Source organism: Pipistrellus kuhlii, unplaced genomic scaffold, assembly GCF_014108245.1.
Source record: "Pipistrellus kuhlii isolate mPipKuh1 unplaced genomic scaffold, mPipKuh1.p scaffold_m20_p_3, whole genome shotgun sequence".
In the NCBI taxonomy this organism is placed as follows: Eukaryota; Metazoa; Chordata; class Mammalia; order Chiroptera; family Vespertilionidae; genus Pipistrellus; species Pipistrellus kuhlii.
Window position 1 is genome coordinate 91,409,305 of NW_023425529.1, and position 27,016 is coordinate 91,436,320.

At 39.5% G+C, this 27,016-nt stretch overlaps 1 protein-coding gene and 1 pseudogene across 5 annotated transcripts in view; both read right to left on the reverse strand.

The window, feature by feature from the left end:
• Positions 1-27,016, reverse strand: part of PARP4 (poly(ADP-ribose) polymerase family member 4) — a 106,716-nt gene that overhangs the window by 57,169 nt on the left and 22,531 nt on the right. For 4 of the 5 annotated variants that reach the window (XM_045588508.1, XM_036455583.2, XM_036455582.2 and 1 more), the window contains 8 exons: positions 26,055-26,215; positions 24,191-24,328; positions 17,197-17,292; positions 13,031-13,214; positions 12,686-12,842; positions 7,141-7,265; positions 3,966-4,097; positions 826-912 (listed from right to left, as the gene is read on the reverse strand). In XM_045588508.1, the coding sequence (XP_045444464.1) occupies positions 826-912; positions 3,966-4,097; positions 7,141-7,265; positions 12,686-12,842; positions 13,031-13,214; positions 17,197-17,292; positions 24,191-24,328; positions 26,055-26,215 (1,080 nt within the window). The remainder of the gene's footprint in view (positions 1-825; positions 913-3,965; positions 4,098-7,140; positions 7,266-12,685; positions 12,843-13,030; positions 13,215-17,196; positions 17,293-24,190; positions 24,329-26,054; positions 26,216-27,016) is intronic. The other variant, XM_036455581.2, reaches the window with a different exon arrangement.
• Positions 21,661-22,881, reverse strand: LOC118728751 (annotated as a pseudogene).

Genomic DNA, 27,016 nt, shown 5'->3' on the forward strand with positions numbered 1-27,016 from the left:
CCTATGAAAACAAATAATCAGAAAGAACAGAACCTGGACATATCTCAGGATCCTGCAGAAATGCCTCCCTGGGTTATGATTTAATGAAAATAGAATAAATTACTCGTGAGCTTAGTTCTAGGAAATGTGTAAATATATTAGAAATTTTATAAATTATTATTTTTAAATGTATATATGTAATTGATTTCAGAGAAGAAGGGAGAGGGAGAGAGAGATAGAAACATCTATGATGAGAGAGTATCATCAGATGGTTGCCCCCTATACGCCCCTCACTGGGGATCAAAACCCCAACCTGGGCACATGCCCTCCAGGTTCAAAGGTCAACACTTTAATTACACCAGCCAGGCTTTCTCACTTATTTTAGAAAAAGAAGAAGGAAGAGAGATAAAGAGAGAGAAACATCAATTTGTTGTTCCACTTACTTATGCATTCATTGGCTGATTTGTGGGGATCAAACCCACAACCTTGTATTACATGGGTCAATGCCCGACTGAGTTGCACTGGCCAGAGCTATATTACACTCTTTTATCAGAAGGTGAAAATTATATATCTCAAATGTGTGTGTGTTTTTTTTAATTTTCACTTCTGGGAAATTCAGTTCCCAATGATAGAAACGGCTCTTATTTGTTTGGTCACATTATTTAGATAAGTCCAATGGGTATGATCAGCTTGACCTCCCCTTGCTAATAGCATCTGAAAGTGTAGAGTGAAAATAATTTAAATTATCCTAGTTTCTAGTATGAATTTTATATTTCAAATAATTTTCCAACTCATTTTCCTTTTCTAGTAAGTGTGCTAGATTAATGGGTGAATGTCCAGCCTTACAGGTGCATCCTGGTCCATCAGGTAAGCGCCATGGCCTTGGCTGATGGCTTCTCGGTATTCTCGGTGGGCAGCCTCCTTCTCTTTGATCTGTAAAAGATTATTTTTATACCAGTCATAATATGAATAACGACTTCAGACTTTGCTAAGGAAAACTTCATCATTAAAACCTATGCAAAAAGAGAAAACTAAGTGTTTGTCTAAGATGAAGGGAAATATATAAAATGATCACTGATATTTCTTTTTTGTTTGTTTTGTTAATCCTCACCCAAGGATATTTTTCATTTATTTTTAGAGAAAGTAGAAGGGAGGGAGAGAGGGAAAGAGGAGTGAGGAGAGAGAGAAAGAGAGAAAAAGAGAAAGAGAAAGAGAGAGAGAGAGAGAGAGAGAGAGAGAGAGAGAGAGAGAGAGAGAGAGAAAGAGAGAGAGAGAAAGAAAGAGGGAGAGGGAGAGGGAGAGAGAAATGGAGAGGGAGAAAGAGAAAAACATAGAATAAATGTGAGGGAGACACATCAATTGGTTGCATCCCACATGTGCCCTGACTGAGGCCAGGGATTGAACCTGAAACCCAGGCAAGTGCCCTTGGCTGGGAACCAAACCATTGACCCTTTGGTGGATGGACCAATGCTCTAACTCCTGACCAGGCAATGATCATCTTTATCTAATAAGAGTTTGAATCAGAAAAGTCCAACTAATGAGAATTCTCTTTAAGTTGGGATCCAAATATTTAAGTCAATAGTGAAAAAAAGAGTTTGGGACTTTATGTTGGACAAAAAGGTAATAATTGAACATCTTAAATTTAATGAAATGTTTGTTACTATTGCAACTATGAGCTAAAACTTTACAATAAACAAAGAATGAATCAATTGTTACTTCTTTTGTTATAATTTAAAAATATATATATATATATATTTTTTTTTATTGATTTTGTACAGAGAGGAAGGGAGAGAGATAGAGAGTTAGAAACATCGATGAGAGAGAGTCATCGATCAGCTGCCTCTTGCACACCCCCTACTGAGGTTATGCCCGCAACCAAGGTACATGCCCTTGACCGGAATCGAACCCTGGTCCCTTCAGTCCCCAAGCTGACGCTCTATCCATTGAGCCAAACTGTTTTCGGCATGTTATAATTTTTCTTTACAGTTATAACAATAGTCTTCACTTGAGTTTGACTTTTTTTTTCCCCCTGCAAAAAATCATTTCCATTTAGTCCAAGGCATGGGAAAGAGCTCCAGGGTGGTTATAGGGATTTTAGTGGTTTCACGGAGAGACTCAGGCAGAAGCCAGACACCAGTAAGATGCAGAGTGCCCCCTGAAAGTCCTCTGGCAGTGGCTTCTAGTCATGTTTGAAAGTGAGCCTTCAGAAGAGATATTTGTCCAACCCAGCCTGGGGACCAGCCAGCCTACAGAGATAGGTCAGATGTTGTCTATCTTTTTGATGAGTTTCACCTCCTCATCCAGGTTCTCCAGGAAACTGAGGGTGTGTGCAGATAGAACCCAGAGCCCAGGGCATGGCAAAGGACTTGGTTCTGGCTCTTCTTCATGGCCGTGCTCTCATAGCATCCTGAGTCTTGGGAAGGCTTCTGCATGTCCTGGGAGAGGTGAGGCTGACACTGGTTATGGATCCTAAAGAGGCACTTGGTGTGCTCAGGCTTCCTTTAGCCAACTCCTATGCCCCCCAGAGCCACATTGTTGGGGTCGAATTAGAAGCCCAGAGAGAAGTATGTGTAAGAGATACACAAATGCAGGTTGACCAAGCAGTTGACAGTGGCTTCCACCTCAATAGACTGATGAATTTTGGAGCTCATGGTTGCTTAGCAATAAGTTAAGCTCAAAACACAGTGTAGGCTGATTTCAAAGGCCAAGAATGGCTGAAATGGTTCTAAAGGTGGTGACTGGAAAAGAATTTGGAGGGTGCGTGGAGGCTGAAAGAAGGGGTGTCCTGGGTCTGTTCTGTCCAAATACTATTGAAGCAAGAAACAGATGTGTGAAGGGAACTGAGAGCCCAGCTCAGTTTGACTTTTTATTTATTTGCTAGAGGCCAGTGCACAAAATTCATGCACTCAGGAAATCCCTCAGCCCAGCTTGCACCCTCAGTCCAGGAGCACTCAGGGGATGTCCGACTGCCGCGGAGGTGGGAGAGGCTCCTGCCACTACTGCTGCACTGGCCCGCTGTGAGCCTGGATCCTGGCTGAGGCACTCCCCCCGTGCGAGCACACTGACCACCAGGGGGCAGCTCCTGTATTGAGTGTTCATCCCCTGGTGGGCAGTGTGCATCACAGTGACCAGTCGTTCCTTCATTTGGTCTATTTGCATATTAGCCTTTTATTATATAGGATGCTTCATTTTACCACTGAGCAAGTTTGCATCTGCTTTAAATATATATACATATATATATAATTTAAAAAATATATATCTTAAATATATATATTTAAAGCAGATGCAAACTTGCTCAATGGTAAAATGGTAAACTTGCTAAATGGTAAAATATATATATATATAAATTGCTAAATGGTAAAATATATATATACACACACACACACACAAAAGTATATATTGATTTCAGAGAGGGGGAGAGAGAGAAAGAGAAACATCAATGATGAAAATGCTTCAATGGGCAATCTGATGAACAAAAAGATAGATACAGAGGCAGTAAAGCATCGAACAGACTGTCAAATTACAGCGGGAATGCTGGGGAGTGTTGGGAAGGGAGGGGAAAGAGATCAACTAAAGGACTTGTATACATGCATATAAGCACAACCCATGGACACAAGACACTGTGGGTTGGGATGAGGATATGCGATAGGGGGTAGGGGAGACTGGGGGAAAGTAAAAAAAGGTAATATATATATATATATATATATATGTAATACTTTAAACAATAAAAAATTTAAAAAGTGCCCAGGCAAACAATTTGCAAGGCACTGACTAATAAAGAGTGGACAAGTTCGAGTGAAACGAGGTAATCAAGGAGGGATTAGTGAAAAGAGGCTAATTGCATAAGTACTTAGATCTTCAAAGATTCCTTTTGTTTTATAAGGCTGCTACTCAGTCACACACTCTAGAGATGCAAATAAAGATTTGGGTAAATGGAAAACTGACTTTAGAACCAAAGAGCAGCCACATGCATTTTCTCCCCTTACCTCTCCCACTATGTGTTTGTCGTTGATGAATGCTTGGAAACCACATACGGCGGCCTTCTCATCCAAAGGAAAAATATACTTTGCCTCAATGGATACAGGGCTCTGATTTGTGTATGTCTGAAAAACAATGACCTAAAGAAAAAAAATCCATAAACTTGATGAAACCATATGAAACCATTTGCAGAACAACTATGAATGAAAACTATTATACATATCTTCTTCGTATGCACAGGCATTCAAAAAGTAACTCATTTTAGATAACATTGACAACAATATTTTTACTAAGACTGAGAACTAGTATACTGTACAAATTTGTGAATTCTTAATCTTTCTCCCTCAGATAAAATTATTATATAACTAAACCAAAAACGCTGAACTCATTCCAAGAAGAGTCAATTATGTGAGCCATTGAACACACAAGGACTGTGCTGCTGGGCTTCTGCCTGGAGATTCAAGGTCATCCTACCGGCCAGCTGTCTCATCACAAACAGTGAAAAAGCCACTGCTACATAATTAGTTTATTTTGGGGCAAACTTCCCTGAGAAAAAAGCCTTATGGGGTTTGAAATATCAGATGGTACAAGTTGTCTAATCCACAGTAACAAATGGAGGGCACACATCTCTCCTTGTAAAATAGTCACTGTTGCCGAAACCGGTTTGGCTCAGTGGTAGAGCGTTGGTCTGCGGACTGAAAGGTCCCGGGTTCGATTCCGGTCAAGGGCATGTACATTGGTTGCGGGCACATCCCCAGTAGGGGGTGTGCAAGAGGCAGCTGGTCAATGTTTCTCTCTCATCGACGTTTCTAGCTTTCTATTTCTCTCCCTTCCTCTCTGTAAAAAATCAATAAAAAATATTTTTTAAAAATAGTCATTGTTTGTTTTGCATCTACTGAATATGAAAAAAAAATGCCCTGGGTACTTGTATCTAATAGTCATTGACAAATATTATTATTTCCATTTTATACATGAGGCAACTGAGGCACAAAGAAGTTAAGTAACTTCCCGCAGGTTACAGTGCTAGAAAGGAACAATCAAGGATTCACAGCTAAGCCTTTCAAACTCCAAATCCTTTGCTTCTTACTGTCCATACAAAGCTGCATTATAGCACAGTGGTTAAGGGGAGGAAGATCTGGGGGAGATAATAGATCAACCGAAGGACTTGTGTACATGCATATAAGTACAACCAATGGACATAAAACTCTGGGGAGGGAGGGTATGTATGGGAGGGAGGGAAGGGGCAAAAAAAATCAATAAAATATATTAAAAAAAAAAAAAAAAAAAAAAAGAAGAAGCTGGACTCCAGAAGGAATTCAGGTTGGTGACAGGGTTCTACCTTAGGGAAGGATGGGGGCACCGGGTTGCTACCATCTCAAATTCACCCATAACGTCTTTTCACTCTTTCCCACCCAATCTCTTTCAAACAACTGCCCAAAGTTAGAACTCAATCTTTCCATGTAAGGCTTTGACTCTTGTTAAAATGTAGAATACTTGCACCGAAGTCTAAACAATGATCAGTTGTTTACACCTTGGGAGAAAAATACAACCTGGATTCTAGAATCAGTTCAAATCTGTGCTTTATCATATCATGAGCATCTGCATCCTCAGTATGGATCAGAGTGGGACCAGTGTAGAGGTCAGAGAGATGCAAACTGGCATACATATGGGTAGCATGCTCTGCCTATTCTACTACATCTCATTTTCACAGGTCAAAGCAATAATTAAATTTAACTTGATTCCCTTCTGAAATGACAGTAATACCACAACCCTGGACTAGGTGTTCTTATTCTCCTAAGATGTCTTTAGTGTTTGTTCAGTGTAATCTTTAGTGTTAGGAGCCAATGGTTAGGTCAACTCTTAAAAAACAAATTATTTTAGAAAATTAAGCACTTTCAGAGCTCCACCATGACACTTGGCCAAACTATGTCCATGTTCAATTTCTGTCTTTCTCTCAATCAGCAAATCTTATTGGTTCTACCTTTAATCATTTGTCATGCCCAATCACTTCTTACCATCCCCACTGCTAACATTTTGGTCCAAATCACCATCATCCTTGACTGAATTACTCAATAGTCACCTACATTTGACACTGTGGTGTGCCCCATGGTCTTCAGGACCAAGGCTGCAGGGAGTGTTACTTGTGTCCCTCCCCAGTCACGTCCTGTTCCAGGATGAACTGCCTCACTCAAGAGAATGACCCCTCCAGAAGGGGCAGCCACATCCAATGACTGGTCCCTGTGGGATAGAAGGTCTGTGCCCCTTGCCTCATCTCAGAACATCTCAGAGCTCCCCCTGAAACTGTCTGAGGACTCTGGTGTTCCTGTGTCACAGTCCACGCCTCCTTCTGCGAGGTTCTGCCTCCCATGTTCTCTTACAGGTGTTGCTCCAGAGAGCACTTCCCAACAAGCTTCCTGAAAACAGATTTCCATCAAGAGTCTGTTTTCCAGAGAATCTGACCTAAGTTGTCTCCAGTCAATTGTCAACCAGGTGGCCAGTGTGATCCCAATCATATCCTCTGCCAAACATCTTTGAAAGGTTTCCATTTTACTCAGAGTTAAAGATAGTATGTCCTGTGTCCTGATGTGAGCTGCCCTCCCCAACCCAACTCTGATCCAATTTTCTACCATGCTTCCCCTTTCCACTAGGCTCCAGCCACCGCGGAACTCTTTGGTGTCCCTTGACTACATTAGACCCACTCTTACCTCAGGACCTTTGCACATGCTGCTTCCCCTGCCTGGAATGAGCACCCCTCAGAAGTCCATAGGCTTTAGTCCCTCATTTCCTACAGATCTGTGCTTAGATGTCATCTCAGTGAGGCTGTTCCTGGCCATGCAACTTGCAAGTTGAAATCCTTTTAATCTGTACAGTTCCCATCCCTACCTGCTTTGATTTTTGGCTCTAGCACCTACCACCATCTAACAGGGCATGCATCTTATTTACTGATCATGTTTGTTGCTTCATCCCCCAATGCAATGTATGCTCTGTGAGGGAAGAGTTTTCATACTGTTTATTGCTGTATGCACAGAGCCTAGAACAGTCCCTAGCATGTAGTAGATGCTCAATTAATAAACAAATTTGGAAAATGTACATGTTTTGTTGAGTTCATGCAACTGTAATCCAATGCTCATTTATGATTGACATCCATTTGGCTTAAGTATCATAAAACTACGAAGAGCTCACCTGGGCTACAAAGTCTATTATTTTCCCCTTGATGTGCAGGTCCTCAAGGGGAACTGAATTCCCACAGGTGTCCTGGAGACCAGCCTTGATGCTGCCAAAAGGTTTGGTGTCTGGTAACTGGTAATCTACACATTAAAAATATTAATCTTACTTTTAAAGCCATTCTTTTTAAAAATATATATTTTATTGATTTTTTACAGTGAGGAAGAGGGATAGAGAGTTAGAAACATCGATGAGAGAGAATCATCAATCAGCTGCCTCCTGCACACCCCCCACTGACGATGTGCCCACGGTACATGCCCTTGACCTGAATTGAACCTGGGACCTTTCAGTCCGCAAGCCAACGCTCTATCCACTGAGCCAAACTGGTTTTGGCTAAAGCCATTCTTGAACTGTATTTTTACTATCTTGATTTTTAATCCTCCTCCTCCCCTTCATATTAATACATGATACTTCAGGAGAAATGGACAAACAGCATTTTATGATTTTCAGTAGGCAATGAAAAGAAAGAGGTCAGCATTGTCAACAGATGCTCTGCCTTTTAAATCTATAGATGTTGAGAGATCATCTTGAAAACCTAGTCATGCCACTACTTGAAAGGCATATGTTTAAGCATACACACAAGTACATCAAGGTCTTAAGAAACTCTGAATGAGAGTAGCTTAGGCTAACTCTAGACAGCTGCACTCCCCAGCTTGTACTTTTGAACTCATCAGTCACTATTATTTATTGTTCTACAAAAATGTGTTGGAGAAATGGGAGATTCCCTAGACTTTTGATCCAAGGAAGACTAAATCAAACTCCTAATACAGTATATTGAAAAACTGTTCATATACTATATTAGGTAGTACAAAAATACAAATATAGTTAGAAGTATATTCTCTTCCCAGACTCATTTTTCCCCCCTGTTTGTTTTTAATCCTCACCTAAGGATATTTTCCCATTGATTTTTAGAGAGAGGAGAAGGGAGAGGGAGAGACACACAGAGAGAAACATCTATGTGAGAGAGGCACAATTGGTTGGTTACCTCCTGCACATGTCCTAACCAGGCTGGGGATTGAGCCTGCAATCAAGTAAGTGCCCCTGACTGGGAATCAAACCTGCAATCCTTGGTTGGCAGGCCAACACTCTAACCATTAAGCAAACTGGCCAGAGAATCGAGCATTGAACAGACTGTCAAACTACAGTGGGAAGGCAGGGGAGATGCAGGGTGTGTGTGTGAGTGTGTGTGTGTGTGTGTGTGTGTGTGTGTGTGTGTGTGTAAGAGATCAACCGAAGGACTTGTACACATACATATAAGCATAACTAATGGATACAAGAATCTGGGAGGGGGGCATGTACTGGGAGGTAGGAAAGGCCGGGGGGAGGTCAATGGAGGAAAAACAGGAGACATATGTACCACTATTTGTAATACATTTTAAATGCATTTTAAGTGGCTAGTTCTTAATCCTTCAAAAGTACACTCTATTCTGTTTTTTTATTTTATTTTAAATAAACTGTTTCCTACAATGTATCTTTTTTTGTTTCCAAACATAAGACATTTTCCTTAACCTACAATATGCATCAGCTGTTAACTTTCAAAAAGGAGGGAGAACGTTATTTACCTTTCATTTTTGTTATCATTTATTCCATCCCTAGTAACCCATCATTCTAACATGAAAAACTCATTCTTTCAGTGTCCTGGCCTACTCTGTTTTCTAATAATCTGGAAGAGTAATCCTTTCCTGTGATCATCAATGGAAACCCTCAGTCATACCAAAAATTTAGAGAAGAGGCTGTGACCACAAAATGCACTATAATTTAGATAACAGTTTTACATTTATGCTCTGCCAACCGCCAGACTCTCAAATTTATATAATTTTGTATCTTAGAATTAGTGTTATAATTTTACCTAGTTATGTGGATCTGAATAAACCTCAACTGATGAAGCAGGTTCTTTCATTCCTAACCTTGAGGCCATCCTAGTGAAATTTGAAAAGCATGTAATAAAAGCATAACATCAACAGATTTCAAACTTTATGTTGTAAGTCATCAATAACCATGTAATCCTTCCAAGAAACCTCAAGTAATTGAATAAAAACATTGTATAAACTCAAAATAATTATACATTACCACAAATTTTCTTGCTCTAAATTGACAGACAAAATTCTAATGAGTTTGACTTTTAAATAATTTTAACTTTTAATTCTCTCTGGAATTTAACATCTGATATTGGTTAATTTTCAAAAGTAATAGAATTAATATGATTTTTTTAATGTAATTCATTGAGAAAATTTATTTAAACATATCACTTTCATTACATTTGTAATGTTTCTGTCCAGTAAGAATTCTTTGGTGTATCTAGTTCATTGCTAAAGGTCTTGACATATTTGTTTAGTTTCAAACTTATGTGAATTCTGTCTTTACCATAGGTTGTAGATTTTTTATAAGCTGATCACACTCAATACATTTGTAAATTTTTTTCCACATAAGAATTCTGTTATATTCTATAAGGCTTAAAGTTTGATAAACATTGTCATATATTTATGTGCTTTCTCTCAAAGATGTATATTCATCAAGTGAGGTTATAGGCTTTGATTATAGCCCTGGTTATAGGCTTTGTCTCATACATGAGTTTTACAAGTTTTCTCTCCACAATGGAGTCTATGGCTTTGAATAAGGCCATAGTCTAAGTCTATGGCTTATGCATAGACACTTGCATAAGTTTTATTAATATTTCAATAATATGTATAAAGGTTTCCTTTTACTTTTAAAAAATATTTTTTTATTGATTTCAGAGAGGGAGAGGGAGACAGATATCTTACCTAATAATACACAAACATGTAAACTGACTGTACCTCTGCTACATCCACCAGCCAATCAAGAGAAAGTATGCAAATTAACCCAACAAAGATGGCAGTTAACTTGCATACGTAGGCGTGGAGCAAAGACTGAAGACAGTGGAGAAGGAAGACAACCCCCGCAGAAGGGAGCGAGTGAAGCAGCAGAGAAGGGAGCGAGGCAGAAGACACGGAAGGAAAGCGAGGCATCATGGAGATAGGAGGGAAGCGAGACAACAGAGACAGGAGGGAGAGAGGCAGTGGAGAGGGATCAAAGCCTGCCTTGGCTTTCCTCCAGCCACAGGAAGCCCTATTCTTGCAGGAATCTTCCTGAAACAGGCCTCTAGTAAATATCAATAATGAGAGAATTACCGATCAGCTGTCTCCTGCATGCCCCTGCAAGCCCACAACCCAGGCATGTACCCTGACTAGAAATCAAACCATGACCTCCTGGTTCATAGGTTGATGCTCAACCACTGAGCCATGGTGGCTGGGCTCCTTTTACTTTTATTCACAGCTTGAGCTTGAGCTTTGAATAAAAGCTTTGTCACATAAATTAGTCTATAATGTTTCTATTTAGTATCTACTTTCTGATGCTCGGTAAGGCTTGCAAATCATGTAAAAGCCCTGACACATACACTACATTTGTGAGATATCTCTCCGGTATGACTTTTCTTATGCTGAGTAAGATTTGACCTCCGTGTAAAGGTTTTACTACTCTCACCACATTTTTAAGTTTTCTCTCCTATATAGATTCTCTTATGACTCCAAAGTTGTGAATGTCTGGAAAAACCCTTATCACATTTCTTACATTTTTAAGAAATAAATGTATGAGTTCCCTGATGATCTGTAAGGCCTTACGTTCAATAAAAGTCGCACCGCACAATTACATTTATGTGGTATCTCTCCGGTATGTACTTTCTGATGCCTAGTAAGGCTTACAAATTGAGTAAAGGTTTCTCTCCAGTATGGATTATCTTATGTCTAGTAAGGATGGAACTAACAGCAAAGGCTTTTATGCATTCATGATATATATAAGGATTCTCACCTGTATGAATCTCTCACAAGTCTAAATTTATGAACATTGAAAAAAAAAAAAAAACACCTTATGACACTCATTACATTTATAAGGTTTCACTGCATCATGCATTCTCTGGTGAATTGCAAGGCTTGAATGTTTACTAAACAATTTGCTACATGCTACATTTATATGGTATCTTGCCAATGTGGATTTTCTGATGTGTATAAGGTGTGAGCACTGATTAAAATCTTTGCCACTCATGATGTTTGTATGATTTCTGTCCAGAATGAACTGTCTCATGATTCTTGATGTTTGAACTTTTGCTGAAAGTCTTCCTATAGTCCTTCAGTTGATAAGACTTTCCCCTAATGTGTGTTCTCCTGTACCATTTAAAAATCTTCCTACATGTATTAGACATATTTTTGATACTGAGAAAAAAATTTTTTGTGGTGAAGCTGAGGAATAATTGTTGACAGTTTTCTCAACTTTATTGCAGTCACAAATTTTCTCCTCATTTTTAAACATTTGCATTCACAAGGTGTACCTGCAAATGTAACCCAATTCTATTTTCCAAACACTTTATATACCTGTTTCCTGCATTACTGATGTTATTCTTCAGTTTTAACCAATTCCTTGTAAATGGCTCGTCATGCATAGAATATTATGTATGTATTGTTTCTTATAAAAACACTGTGCTTTTGAGGAAAATTAATTGAGAGCTTATTATATTGATCTTTTGTACAACTGAAATTTTTGCTATAAGTAAAAGACACCCTTTTGTAATTTTCTACATATACTACCACTCACTCTCAAACTCATGTATATTTTCCCAGTTTTTCTTGAGTCAAAATCCTTGGTGCCATAGCTTTCATTTTTTTTCTAATATCAATGGATTGTATAGCTCTTCTTTATTAATTTCCAGTCTGGGTAATAGCTACTTTACTGCAAATCAGCAGGAAGTTGCCAGTAAAAGAGTCATTCCTTTGCTTCTGTCCTTTTCCTCTGGAATTTTTTTTCAGGAAAGATTATTCTCACTAGGCCTGTTTCTCCCCACTCTGAAGCCATACATTTCTGATTAAAAAAATACTTTGATCACAGTTAAAAATGTCTGTGTGTTTTACAATGTCACTAAGTAATGTTATAGTAGTTAGGGCTTATGATTTCCTAAAAAGCTTTCACCCCCTCAGTTACTTGTACTACTAACAGGTAAGCTGCACGTTACATTTTGCGGGTGCCTTCGCGTGTTTCATGCAATCCTCACAGCAGCACTGTGGCATGGACATTGGTCTCATTCCCCTTAGAGAGAAGCTGATGCCTGGAGATGTTATATGGTTTGTCACAGATCACACAGCCTAGTAAGTGACACGAGCCCAAGCTTCCTGATTCTAAAGTTGAACCTTCTGTCTATCCTATCAGCCCCCATTACACTTTTTGCACACTGACATCTTAAATGTACCAGTGGGTTTTTGTGGCTATCCTGAGGTGGATGAGCTCAACTTTGGTGTGTCAGTGAAATAGCATAATTTTGAGATCATTTTAAACTCTCACAAGCATCCTGGTTTTCATTTTTACAAAATAAAAAAGGAAATGAACATTTATGTCTGAGGTCATAAGTAGCTACCAAACATGAATATAAATTCCATTGAAAATATAATATTAAGCTCTATAATATTACATGAAATAGCATTCAAGAACATTGTCTTACCTTCAACCTTTGAAAAATTCAAAACCTCAGGTGTGTGTTCCTCTAATTCAATATTATTATCAGGGTGAAAGTCCTTTACTTCATCTCCAGGTATGCAAAATTTAATAATATATTTCATTTTAACCTGACTGGTTTTATATACAACAAATTCATCATCCTAGAGCAAACATAAATAGATGGGGAAATAAGCTTTATTGGTACATGTCTTTATAAAAGCAGAGTTTCATGTTTGCTAATTATTGAATGTGAAAATATTGAATCCAGAGATTAGATATACAATAATTATTTAAACTCAACCATGTTTAGTAAAACAGAAGCCTCTCTGCCTGTTTCTCGATACAGTACCTGGAAGTCTGTGGGGACAGTGGCTGTTTCAGGAACCCCATGGACACTGTCATAACCTGGTGGCGCTTCTTTTAAGGAGAAATCTTTCTTGTGTAAGTCCATGAACTTCCCGAGGGCGACATCACAAATGACCAAGAGTCTACTGCCATCTGTCTCTCCTGGGTGTGAGTACTTAATACTTGTACTGCAGGTGAAAGGAATTAAGTACAAATTTACAGTTTATAGTAACATGACTACAACATTTTATTATATACATAGAAGACTAAAAAAAAACTTTGCTTGTAGAACATTCAAAATTTTATCTCTGAAGATTCATTTAGAATTGTATTACTCATTTATTTATTTAAAAATTTGATGTAGCCAGTGTGTTCATTGGTTAGAGCATCAACCCACACACCAAAGGGTCACAGGTTTGATTCCCAGTCAAGGGCGTGTACCTGGGTTGCAGGTTCAATCCCTGGCCCCAGTTGGGATGTGTGCGGGAGGCAACCAGTCGATGTGTCTCTCTCACATCAATATTTCTCTCTGTGTCTTATCCCTCCCTTTCACTCTCTAAAAAATCAATGGAAAAAAATATCTTTGGGTGAGAATTAACAAAAAAATAGGACTACTAAAAAAATAAAAAGTAGGTTAACTCTCTGCACTAAAGCTCAGAAAGGACATTAAATACCAAGTATTACTAAGAACTAATTATAGAAAAACACAGGTGCTATATTCTCAGGAGCCATCTGAATCTAAAATAAAAACAAAAATTTCCAATGACACCCAAATGAATGATTCTGTAACTTTCTTCAGGAACCAGCAGGTTTAATAAAGCACTTTTTGCTATGAGGAACACAGGTTGGGACATTGGGGACAGCTATTTTTTCAAAGATCAAGACCAAAATGTAAAAGCATTGCCTAATGACCATTTGTTCTATCCTCTCTAAGACTTGCACTTTACAAAATGAATTTGCCCCATTCCTCTTATTCACCTCTCCTTTCCGAGGGCTCTTTTCTTGTAGCTACAAACATGCTAGCTCCTTCCCATGGAACCTGGACCTAGACTTTGTCTTCTAGACCTTCTCCACATTGCCCCTCTGTCTCCTCCCTCCAGTCAGGGACCATCTCTACTGGCTTGTTTGCTGACCATTTCTCAGTCCACTTAGTTTGGCTCTATTCATGTGTCTACACCAAAACCACTCTGTCAAAAGTCATGAAGGACTTCATTAAATTCAACTGAATGTTAATTAATTTTTGAATCAAATTTCTTTTATTATTATTTTTTAATGTTTAAAATTAAATTTTAAAATGGGCAGAGGAGCCCTAGCTAGTGTGGCTCAGTTGGTTGAGCATTGTCCCATGCACTGAGAGGTTGCTGGTTAGTTGCGGGCTCAATCCCCAGAAGTGGGTGTGCAAGAGGCAATTGATCAATAGTTCTCTCTCTCTCTTTTACTCTTTTTTTCTCTGTCCCTCTCCCTGCCTCTCTCTCTCTAAAAATCAATTAAGCATCTTTTAAAAATGGTCAGAGGACCTGAACAACACTTCTCCAAAGAGGACATAAGGGAGTTCCATTTTCAATTAAAAAATATTTTTTATTGATTTCAGAAAGGAAGAGAGAGGGAGAGAGAGAGAGAGAGAGAGAGAGAGAGAGAGAGAGAGAGAGAGAGAGAGAGAAATAACAATGACGAGTGAGAATTATTTATCAGCAGCACTGTTTTCTGGTTCACAGGCCAACCTATAGAATTCCTGAATCATGCCATCAACTCTGTTCTTCAATTATACCAGAGAATACAAAAACTGAAGTATAAGTTTATAAATTATACTCTTATTAGCAGTGTTTGAGAGTTCAGATTGTTCTAGACAGAGACTGCTACCTTGAGGTGTTAAGCTTTTTTTCCCCCCCCCAAAGTGATAAGAATAAAAAAAGATAGCATTATGGTTTACTTTTCATGTTCTTGATTACTTATGTTACCTTTTATACATGTTTTCTCTTCTGTTAAGTTCCTATTCATGTCTTTTGCCCATTTGCTTACTAGGTTGTTTATCTTTTTCTTAGTGATTTGTAGAAACTCTTTACATATCCTAGATCAGGCGTCTTCAAACTTTTTAAAGTGGGGGCCAGATCACGGTCCCTCAGAGAGCTGGAGGGCCGGACTATATGAACTACTAATTCCTACTGTAACACCTCGGCTGCGCTCACTGCCCAAAAAACCTGGCGGGCCGGATCAGACTCCTCTGCGGGCCGCATGTGGCCCACGGGCCGTAGTTTGAAGACGCCTGTCTAGATGATTAAATATCCTGGATAATTATCTTTAAATATCCTGGATAATTATTCTTTATCCCAGGTTCCATCTTTAACTAGCTCAGTGACCTTAGGCAGGTTACTAAATCTCCACAACTCTGTTTCCTTTTTATAAATGATGTGCTAATACCAATTGTGAGGTTTACAACAATATGCATGAAGCATTTAGCGTGGTGCCTCACACAGGGCAGGCACACAATATATCGTGGCTATTATGAGGACAGATTTAACTATTAACAAGTATATTCAAGATGAGATATTATTCCAGGCATATAGAGTTCATATAAAATAAATCTTTTAGAAGAGAGGTCATGTGCTGTAGAAGTTAAGATTCCTGGCTCTGGAGACAGACAAAATGCTGTGTGACCCTGGGCAAGATATTCTCACTGGCCCTCAATGTTCTCACCTGTGATAAGGTGATAATAATTAGACAATCAGGAGGTTTTTAAGGATTAAGTGGGTACGTATATGTAAAAGTTCTTAGGGTAGTGAAATCACTAAGATGATTTCAAATATAATTTTCCTGCCTATCCACCACAAAAGACATGCTTCTACAGTATACTGAGAAAACTGGCTGCTTTTAGTGACCTGTTTCTTTCTTATTTTTTTAAGTTTTCATGAATTTTAAAAATTGAATTTAGCGGCTAATAACATTATATAGGTTTCATGTGTACAATTCTATAATACATCATCTGTATATTGTGTGTTTACCACCTTAAATCAAGTCTTCTTCCACCACCATTTATCCTCCCTTTATCCTCTCCTACTTCCTCCCATCCCATCCTGCTTTCCCTCTGGTAACCACTATACTATTGTCTAAGTCTATGAGTTTTTGTTTGTTTGTCATGTTTGTTCATTTGTTGTTTTCAGTTTTATAGCCCACATATGAGTGAAATCATATGGTTCTTGACTTTTTCTATCTGACTTATTTTGCTTAGTATGATATTCTCAGGATCACCCATGGTGTTGCAAATGGAAGTATTTCATCCCTTATGATGGCTGAGGAGTATTTAATTGTGTATGCGCCACATCTTCTTTATCCAATCACCTACCTAAGGCAGCAGGAGTCACGGACCGCTGGTGGCCCATGAGGTCTGAAAGGCTGGCGGCTGCTGATCTAAGGACACTTCCGATGTCTCCACCTCTTGGCCACCGTGAATAATGCTGGTGCATGTGTGTTTGCGAATAAATGTTTTCAAACATTTCAGGTAGATACCCGGAAGAGTGGTGAGGCAATCAGGTGAGGGTCATATAGTAACTATTCTTAATTTGTTGATGAACCTCCATGCTGTTTTCCATAGTAGCTGTACCAGTTTACATTCCCACCAGCAGTGAATAGGGTGCCCTTTTATCCACCTCTCCAACACTTGTTATTATTTGTCTTACTTGTAATAGCTATTCTATCAGGTGTAAGTGGTATCTCATTGTAGTTTTGATTTGCATTTCCCTAATAACTAGTGAGATTGAGCAACTTTTCATATATTTTTTTTGGCCATCTGTATGTCTTCTGGGAAGAAATGTCTGTTCAGGTCCTCTGCCCAATTTCTAATTGGACTGTTTTGTGTGTTTTTGTTGTTGTTGTTTGTTTGTTTGTTTGTTTTTTGTGGGGGTGTGTGTTGAGTTGTTTGTGTTCTTTCTATATATTGAATATTAACCTCTTGTCAGAACTGTTGTTTGCAAATGTCTTCTCCCATTTCGTCCGTTGCCTTTTTGTTTTGTTGGCAGTTTCTCTTGTTGTGCAGAAGCTTTTTAGTTTGATAAATAAATGAGTAACCTGTTTCTGGGTGAGAAATCCCTCACCAGGGAAGACAGAGGAAAACATATAGCAAGAATTCAGCAATGATTCCTTGAGTAACATGATTAAGGATATAATAATACTAACCTGAGTGAATTGCTGAAATATATTCCACTCCCAAGATTTCCAACATCTGTTCTTTTCACACCACGATCTTCAACTACTTTGGGCAAAAGCAACCCCCTAGAAAGAAAAGAACATTATAATGTTTACTAGAAAGAAGTAACTTTTTATTATAGCCTCATAATTCTAGCAGAAGCAGGTACTATTTAAAGGATATTATGCTAAGTGAAGCAATCCAGACACTGAAATACTGCATGACCTCCTTATTAGTATATGTGGAATCTTAAAGAGTCGAATTCATAGAACCAAAGACTAGAATGGCTGGGAGACAGTACAGAGAGACAGCATCTGTGCATCGCTGAAGGATGCCTAGGACCAAACCGGAGACAGTTGGACCTGCATCACCACCATTTGTCCACCATCTATTGATAGAACTGAAATATCAGTGTTGACATCTACACATAAGGAACTGTTTGACATTGAAATTGGGACTCAAAAGAACTGTTGGCCCAGAAAGAAACTCACTACAGACTGATTCATTTGTCTCTCAGTATAGCCATTATGGCTGGTCTCCTTCTCGGTCCTTACAAGTGTATTTCTTGTAACACATGATCTCACACATCTAGAGGAAATAATGAGCAACATAAACAGACTCGGAGACAAGGAAGCATCGATCAGACTCTCAACCTCAGAGGGATGGTAAGGGAGGGTGGGGGAAAGGGGAAGAAATCAACCAAAGGACTTGTGTGCATACATATAAGCCTAACCAGTGGTCACGGACAACAGGAGAGTGGGGGCATATGTGGGGAGGGGTTTGGGGTGAGAATGGGTGATGAGGACAATTATGTGATACAATAATCAATAAAAAATAAAATAAAGTAAAAAAAAAATAGAATGGCTAGGAGAAATGAGAAGAATTTGGTCAAAAGGTACAAACTGCTCTGGCTAATGTTCTCAGTGGCTACAGCATCAGCTCCAGCACCACAGGATCATGGGTTTGATTCCTGGGTTGCAGATTGCATTCCCAGCCAGGTTGGAGCGCTTGCAGAGGCAACCAATTGATGTCTCTCTCTCACATCAATGTTTCTCTCTCTCTCTCTCCCCTCCAGCCTCCCTCTTCCACTCTCTCTAAAAAATAAAAAATAAAAACAATGCAAATGTTACAAAATTTCAGTTATAAGATGAATAAATTCTATATTTGCAATGTACAGTATGGTATCTATCTATCTATCTATCTATCTATCTATCTATCTATCTATCTATCTATCATCTATCTATCTGCCTATGTGACCATCACAACCGAAGTGATGACAGAACAGACTGCATGGGGCGACCGGGCCAGCAGGGGGGTTAGTGAAGGATGACCAAATGACTGGGCAGCAGGCTGCGTGGGGCGGCAAGGGCAGCAGGGGCAGGCAGTTGGGGGCAACCAAGCCAGTGGGGGGAGGCAGTTGGGGGTGATCAGGCCAGCAGGCAGAGGCATTTAGGGGTGACCAGGCTGGCAGGGGGCCAGTGAGGGGTGATCAGGCCAGCAGGCAGAAGTGGTTAGGGATGATCAGGCTGGAAGGGGGGACTGTTAGGGTTAATCAGGCAGGTGAGAGGTTAGGAGCCAGCAGTCCAGGATTGTGAGAGGGATGTTCAATTGCTGGTTTAGGACTGATCCCTGGGATTGGCAGTCAGAAATCCCTTGAGGGATCCCAGATTGGAGAGGGTGCAAGCTGGGCTGAGGGAACCCTCTCACCCCCTGTGAATGAATTTCATGCACTGGGTCTCTAGTATATACATTGAGTGGCCTGATTATTATGATCTCTGAATGCATAATAATCTGGCCACTCAGTATATATCTTCATGCACTGGGCCTCATATATATATATATATATATATATATATATATACACACACACACACACACACACACACACACACATATATATATATACACACACACACACACACACACACACACACACACACATATATATATATATATATATCTCCTACCTAATAAAAGAATAATATGCAAATTAATCATCACTCAGCTACACCAACAAGCCATGCCACCAGCCATGCCCACCAGCCACACCTACCAGCCAATCAGAGTGAGTATGCAAATTAACCCCTGTGACCACAGAGAGCAGGAGAGAGGCTTGGGTTTGGAAGAAGCCAAGCTTCTGCAGCCCTGGCCAGCCTAGGCCTCCACTCCAGGCTACGAAGTTTTAATTATAGAAGGTAAACAAATCCAAACAGAAATGGGGGCAGCCACGAAGCAAGCAGAAGGCTCGGTTCTGCTCCAGGCTACAAAGTGTCAATTGTGGAAGGTACCAGATACCAGGGCCTCTGCTTGGGTCGCTGTGGGGCGTGACCAGACTAAACCAACACAGGCCTCTCACTCAGGCTGCCCCACGCCCCAAGGGAACCCCCACCCTGATCCGAGACACCCTTCAGGACAAACCAGCTGGCTCCCACCCATGTACCAGACCTCTATCCTAAATAATAAAAGAGTAATATGCAGATTGATCATCACTCCAACACACAATATGGCTGCTTCCATGTGGTTAAAGATCCTGCCCCCATGTGGACACAAGATGACCACCACAAGATGGCCAGCAGGGGAGGGCAGTTAGGAGGCACCAGGCTTGCAAGGGAGGGCAGTTGTGGGTGATCAACCCTGCAGGGAAGGGCAGTTAGAGGTGACTAGACCAGCAGAGGAGGGAAACAGGCTGTCAGGGGAGCATTTAGATATCAATCAGGTTGGCATGGGAGTGGTTAGGGGGTAATCAGGCTGGCAAGCAGAAGTGTTTAGGGGCAAATTAGGAATGGAGGCAGGTGAGCAGTTGGGAGCCAGCAGTCCTGGATTGTGAGAGGGATCCCAGATTGAAGAGGGTGCAGGCCAGGCTGAGGGATTCCCCCACTCCGTGCAAGAATTTCGTGCACCGGGCCTCTAGTTATTAATAACGAACTACAATGTTCACTAATGACTGATTGCTATAATTGTGTTGCATTCATTTCCCTTATGCACCTTATGTGCAGGTGCACCATTTCTCTCCACTAATACTAGCAGTGAATATTTTAGCAGCTGATTGCCACATCACTAATCTTGTACTGACTTGTTTGGTGTGTACAACAGAAGACATTTCGCTTTCAGAGAAGAAAAATAGGTTTATTTGTGTTACTCTTATTAATTTGTGCGATTATTCAGTGTTTGGTAAGTTTAATAGAAATATTAATTTTTATTAAAATATCTATTATTTTTTTAAAAATAAAAACATACTGCCGAAACCGGTTTGGCTCAGTGGATACAGCATCAGCCTTCGGACTCAAGGGTCCCAGGTTCAATTCCAGTCAAGGGTTTGTACATTGGTTGCGGGCACATCCCCGGTAGGGGCTGTGCAGGAGGCAGCTGGTCATTGTTTCTCTCTCATTGATGTTTCTAGCTCTATACCTCTCCCTGCCTCTCTGTAAAAAATCAATAAAATATATTTAAAAATAAATAAATAAAATACAATAAAAATAAAAACACTAATTAAAGACAACAAATAAATAGTATAAAATGAAAAAAAATACATTTTCAAAGTAATCCCACAGTGAAGTTCCAGGTGCCATGAAAATGACCCAGGGTATGGCCTGTTCACTGGTGAATGGTTCTCATCACTGTCGTGAGTAGCCCTGATTTGCTGGCCATGTTTCCTGTCCTTGGTTCAGCATCCTTCAGGCCCAGCCCCTCAGTGCTCAGCCAGACCATGTGTAAGCCCAACACAACCTGCACTTTCCCCGCTCAAGACCATGTAGTTACTATTGGATTTGTGGGCATTCAGACAGTTTACATTTTTCTCTGGGAAAGTGGGAAAAGGAGATGTCTGCTTTTTATTATACAAATACCTACAGTTTGAATTTTGTATTATGAGAGGGAATTAATTTTGTATTAATTGGTTAAAATGGATTAAATGGATTAATTGGATAAAATGGCTTTGAGTTTTAGTCCTCCTTAGAAAAGCCATTCCCACTCAAAGATTAATATTTTTTATATTCTCCTGTTTTTCATTTAGTATCTTTACAATTTTATTTTTAATATGTAAATCTTTACCCCATGTGGAGTTTATTTAAGTAAGAAATGAGATAAGGATCCAATTTTCTATTTTTTTTTCCAGGTGGTTATCCATTTATCTTAATACATAGCATTGAAGAAATGATGTTTCTTCCACAGAAATAAAAGCTACTTTTATCATACACTAAATACTCTGCTTTTGTATATTTGTGGACTCTTTATTCTGTTCATGCATCTATTTATACACCACCTCATATTTTAATTAATATAGCTTTATAATGCATTTTTAATGTGTAGTCTGGTTAATCCTCCCTCATTTCAATCCTGGCAATGTCAAATTTTTATTGGGTAAATTTTGTTGTTGTTGTTGTTGGAAAACAAATATGCAACTTAGAATGGATTTGAAGCAAATTGTGCCATAAGCAGATTATTTTTAAGAGGCAAAACAAAGTTTAAAAAGCAAGTAACAACAAAAGAAAATGTTTCTGGTACAGGACCAGCAGCACAAAAACATAGTGTACGAGTACCTGGATAATACACCCGTTTTGCAATAGTGCAGCTTTTAAGTACATATTGTTGACTGTCCATAGTCCACGCAGAGTTACGACTCCACACTTCAACAGCATGCTGACAGTTCCTACAGAAAACTACTTAAGAAAATGCATAACCAGATGTTCCCTTATTTGACCAATTCCATCTAAGTTTAGATATGCAGAAGGGGTTAGATATATCCAGAGCAAGCCACATGCAACATGTTACTTGATCAATTTTCTAAAATAAGGTTTCAGGACAATAACAGTAAAATAAGGGAAGAAAACATGGAGGAATGAAGTCCGAATTATTATATGTGCATATATATTTTTTAAATAGGTGGAACCTTTTACAGATAAGTTACAAAGAAAAGACAAATAAACAATTTTGTACAAGAAATTTAACACATTCTGTACACTATCTTCACTTTGCTGTCATCATTTGTACAAACTCTTCATAGTTTACTTGACCATCACCATCAATGTCTGCTTCCCTGATCATTTCATCAATCTCTTCATCTGCTAACTTCTTCCCAAGGTTTGTCAGCACATGGGAAGCTCTGCTGCACGAAGATAGCCAGTGCCATCCTTAGCAAACACACAGAATGCTTCTCGGATTTCTTCTTCACTGTCTGTGTCTTTCATTTTTCCTGCCATCATTGTCAGAAATTCTGGGGAGTCGATTGTGCCATCACCATCAGAATGCACTTCATTTTTCACGTCCTGTAACTCTGCTTCTGTGGGATTCTGCCCAAGAGACCTCATTATAGTTCCCAATTCCTTTGTTGTTATAGTTCCATCACCATCCTTGTCAAATAAGCTTCTTTGAATTCTGCAATCTGCTCTTCCATCAGTTGGTCGGCATGCTGCAAGCGCTACTGGTCTCCGAGACGCAACTACACAACCAGTCAGCTCGCTCGCTCCACTCAGACTTAACAATGTCAAATTTTTAGAAAAACATGTGCTGTAGAATCAGCTTTTTATTTCTTCTAAGGAAATCTTGTTAATACTTTTATTGTGATACCATTAATTTTACAGGTTAATTCAAGAAAAATTGGCATCCTTCTGGTAAGTGCAAGTGTCTTCTGGATCCCTCAAAGACTGTGGAAAGTTTTTTCCTGATGGATCTTGTATGTTTCTTTTCTTTCTTTTTTTTAATAATATATTTTATTGATTTTTTACAGAGAGGAGGAGAGAGGGATAGAGAGTTAGAAACATCGATGAGAGAGAATATTGATTTAGCTGCCTCTTGCACACCCACCACTGGGGATGTGCCTGCAACCACAGTACATGCCCTTGACCGGAATCGAACCTGGGACCCTTCAGTCCGCAGGCTGACGCTTATCCACTGAGCCAAACCGGTTTCGGCATCTTGTATGTTTCTTTTTAAGTTTCTTATTACGTATTTAATTAAGGATCCAGATTAAATCATATTTTCCTTTGCTTCCTATGATTTCATTTAAGTCTTAATATAAAGTGTTTATTCAAAGCAAACAGAAAACTATAGTGGTATTAAGTAGTATCTGGACATTCTAATTAGGTCTTTCTCTTTAAGTTTTGGATTATCCTTAGATTAGATACACATGGAAAACTCAATCATTTTTATTTTTTTAAAATTTCATTTATTGAATTTTAGACAGAGAAGGAGGAGGAGGAGGAGGAGGAGGAGGAGGAAAAGAAGGAGAGAGAGAGAGAGGGAGGATATGGATTTGTTGTTCCATTTATTCATGGGTTGATTTTTGTATGTGCCCTGATGGGGATCAAACCCACAACATGGGCATATATTAGGATGACACTCTAACCAACTGAACTACCGGCCAGGGCTGATAATTACCTTTCTTTAATGATACTGTCTTCAAGAAGCAATTCCTATCCATACACTGTACTTAAAGTATACTGCATAGTAGAGTTAATTGTCCCCTTAACCAGGAGTTTGACCAGGGGGCAGGGCTGGCCTGCCAATTGCCCGCAGCCCCTTCCCCTGGCCATCCTGCCCCTGATTGGCCCCCAACCCTGATCGGGGGTGGGGCTGGCCGGCCAACCACCTGTGTCCCCTCCCCACCGCCGGCTGGACCCCACCCCACCCATGCACAAATTCATGCACCAGGCCTCTAGTATATAATAATAAACACATTATTTAAAATATAGACCAGGTACTTATAATGCAAAATGTTAGCTGGCTGATTTTAACTGACAAGACCCATGTCATATATTTAAAAAAATGAGACCGACCAGTGTGGCTTAGTGGTTGAGTGTCGACCTATGAACCAGGAGATCACAGTTCCATTCTCTCTTATCATTAATATTTATATCTCTCTCCCTCTTCTTTCTTCTTTAAAATCAATAAAAATATATATTTTTAAATTTTGCTTAAAAAAAAAAGTAAGACACTCCACGTTTGTGAGGCTGAAAAGCTTGGCAAGTGAGGATGGTGCACTCTTACCGAGACAGGATTCCCACGAAGCTTCTCACAGGAGAGCCATGCAACAAGGGCTTCACGTTGCCAAGCTGGCTCAAAAACTCTGTGGCTTCATTCACTCTGCCAACTCGAAATATCTGCAGGATGTTCACTGGACTTTTACTGTAAGAATTAGAAGAAAAACAAAGTGGAAAGGCATTATGAGCAGAAACCACAAAACAGCCCAAATGTCTGATGCAATGAATCATAACACATTTTATCTTCAAAATATTATGCAGCCATCCCAACCATTAAAAAAAAATCACACTAAAAAAATAAAGCTATGAAGTAAAACTTATAGTAAAATATAAATTTTAATAGTAGGTTACAAAACTATATGCATATAGTATGATCCAAAATTTTATCATATATTGTACATGCTATATATTGATAGAATACACAGTTTGAATAAGCTCATTCATTCACTCATGCATTCAATTATTAGACTTCATGCCCAGCATCCTGCCAGGCACAGGAAATAAGATAACATGATCTCTGGGGCTTCATGGAGATTACATTCTAATGAAAGACAAAAATCAACAAGTTAACAAATGCCTGATTTTAAGTGCTACTCAAGAAACAACCAGGTTGTTCAGTGGCTAGAGGGTCAGTTTGAGGACTTAAGGGTCGAGGGTTTAATTCCCTGTCAAGAGCACACACCTTGGTTGCATGTTCATCTCCGCCCCAGTTGGGGCAAGTGTGGGAGGCAATCAGTTGATGTGTCTCTCTCACATTAATGTTTCTCCCCCCACCCCCCAACTCTCTCTAAAAAAAAAAAAGTCAATGGAATAAATATCTCCAGATGAGGATTAAAAAACAACAAACCAACCAGGTTCAGAGAGAGGTGGTCAAGAAAGGCTTCTCTTTGGAGGTGACATGTGTGGGAAGATGGCATAGTACATAATTTAAAGATCTAACTGCTAATTATGGGAAAACATATGGGATAGGGCAGGAGTGGCAAGAACATCAGGAAGGGTGGTTGGTATAAATGAGATAACAGTGTTCTGCACTAAAGATGGCAACTTTGTAAAAGAAAACCAGTGAATTAAAGATATTTGGAGGCAGAACAGACAGAACATGTGGGGATGCGGGGATGTGGGGATGCGGGAGAGAGAATCATCAATGGCTCAGGGTGGGTGGCTGAAATGGGGAAACGAAGGGAAAGACTGGGGGTTCTACCAAGGGAAAGAGCTGTAAGGCACCAACGGGCTATGAAAGCTTGTTAGCATGTCTCCCCAGCTCCACACTCAGTGGTGTCAGGTCAGTAGCTTGATATGAGCTATTTACACTACAGAAATCAGCGAATACTATAAATCAGGACTTTTATTCAGAGAGCTGGCCTACTAGGACACCACTGGGTGAAGAGGAGAATCAATAATTCAATTTGTAATATATACACCAAAGTATTTACAGTGGTTATATAATCTCACGGTTATCTCTGGGTGGGAAGTTTTGGAGTGATCTTTGATTCTCTTCATGTTTTTAAATGTTAATCTTCATCCGATGACAGTTTTATCTGTGTTTGTTGTCACTCTTGCTGCCCCAGAGTGCAGAATGCACACCAGCTCAAGAAATAGGAACGTGCACAGTCGATGAGGCAGCAGATTTGATGGACATTGAGGGGAGCCATAGCTTTTGACAAGTTTGCCAGGTGTTTATGCCAGAGTGGTCATGTTAGAAACTGCCATACACATTTTTTTTTTTTTTTGTAATTAAAAATCTTAATTTAGGTGAATTTTCTTATGTAATACCCTTCAAACGCAAACATAAATACCCTTTGATTTAAATTTTAAAAATTTAGTTCTCATCAAGATTGGATAACCTTGAAAACCCATTTCGTTATGCTTACCTGCAATTATTTTGCAATATCTCTTCTCTAACTCTTAAAAATTCCTCTGAGTTCGGTTCCACATGCTCAATCTTGCATCTCAAAGCTCGGTATTTGGCAAGAAATGGCGGGTTGGGTTTGGACAGATTAGTTTCACAGACATTAACCATGTCTCTTATTAGCTGTGGATAAAAATGACACACAGATGTTAGAATTATCACATATGTAAATATTTATATCACGTTACACTTTCTCAAAAAGATTGGAAAATAACCTTTATTCTCCAAAGCTTTTTGTTTGTTTGTTTGTTAATAGTCACCTGAGGATTTATTTATTTGTTTTTTTAAGAGAGAGAATAGAAGGGAAGAAGGGTAGGGGAGAGAGAATGAGGGAGAGTTCATCAATGTGAGAGAAGCACATCAATTGGTTGCCGCCTAGACACGTGCCCTGACTGGGGCAGGGATGAACATGCAACCAAGGTATGTACCCTTGATTGGGAATCGAAACTGAGACCCTTTAGTGTGTGGGCCAATGCTCTTACCACTGAGCCACAACAGCCAGGATTATTAGCAAAAACTCTTTTTTGTTTGTTTGTTTGTTAATCCTCACCTGAGAATATTTTTCCATTGATTTTCAGAGAGAATGGAAGTGGGAAGAGATGGAGAGAAACATCTATGTGAGAGAGACACATTGATCAGTTGCCTCCTACTCATGCCCCAACTAGGGCCAGGATCAAGCTTGCAACAGAGTTATGTGCTGTTAACCAGAATTGAACCCAGGACCCATTAGTCCATGGACCAATGCTCTATCTACTGAGCCAAACTGGCTAGGGCCAAAGCTCTTGATTAATATCTGCCTGTACTGTAAGTGGCATTTTTTTTTAGGGATTTTTTTTCTTTATTGATTAAGGTATTACATGTGCCCTTATTCCCCCATTCCTCCCCACCCCACTCCTATTCATGCCCTCACCCCCCATGGTGTCT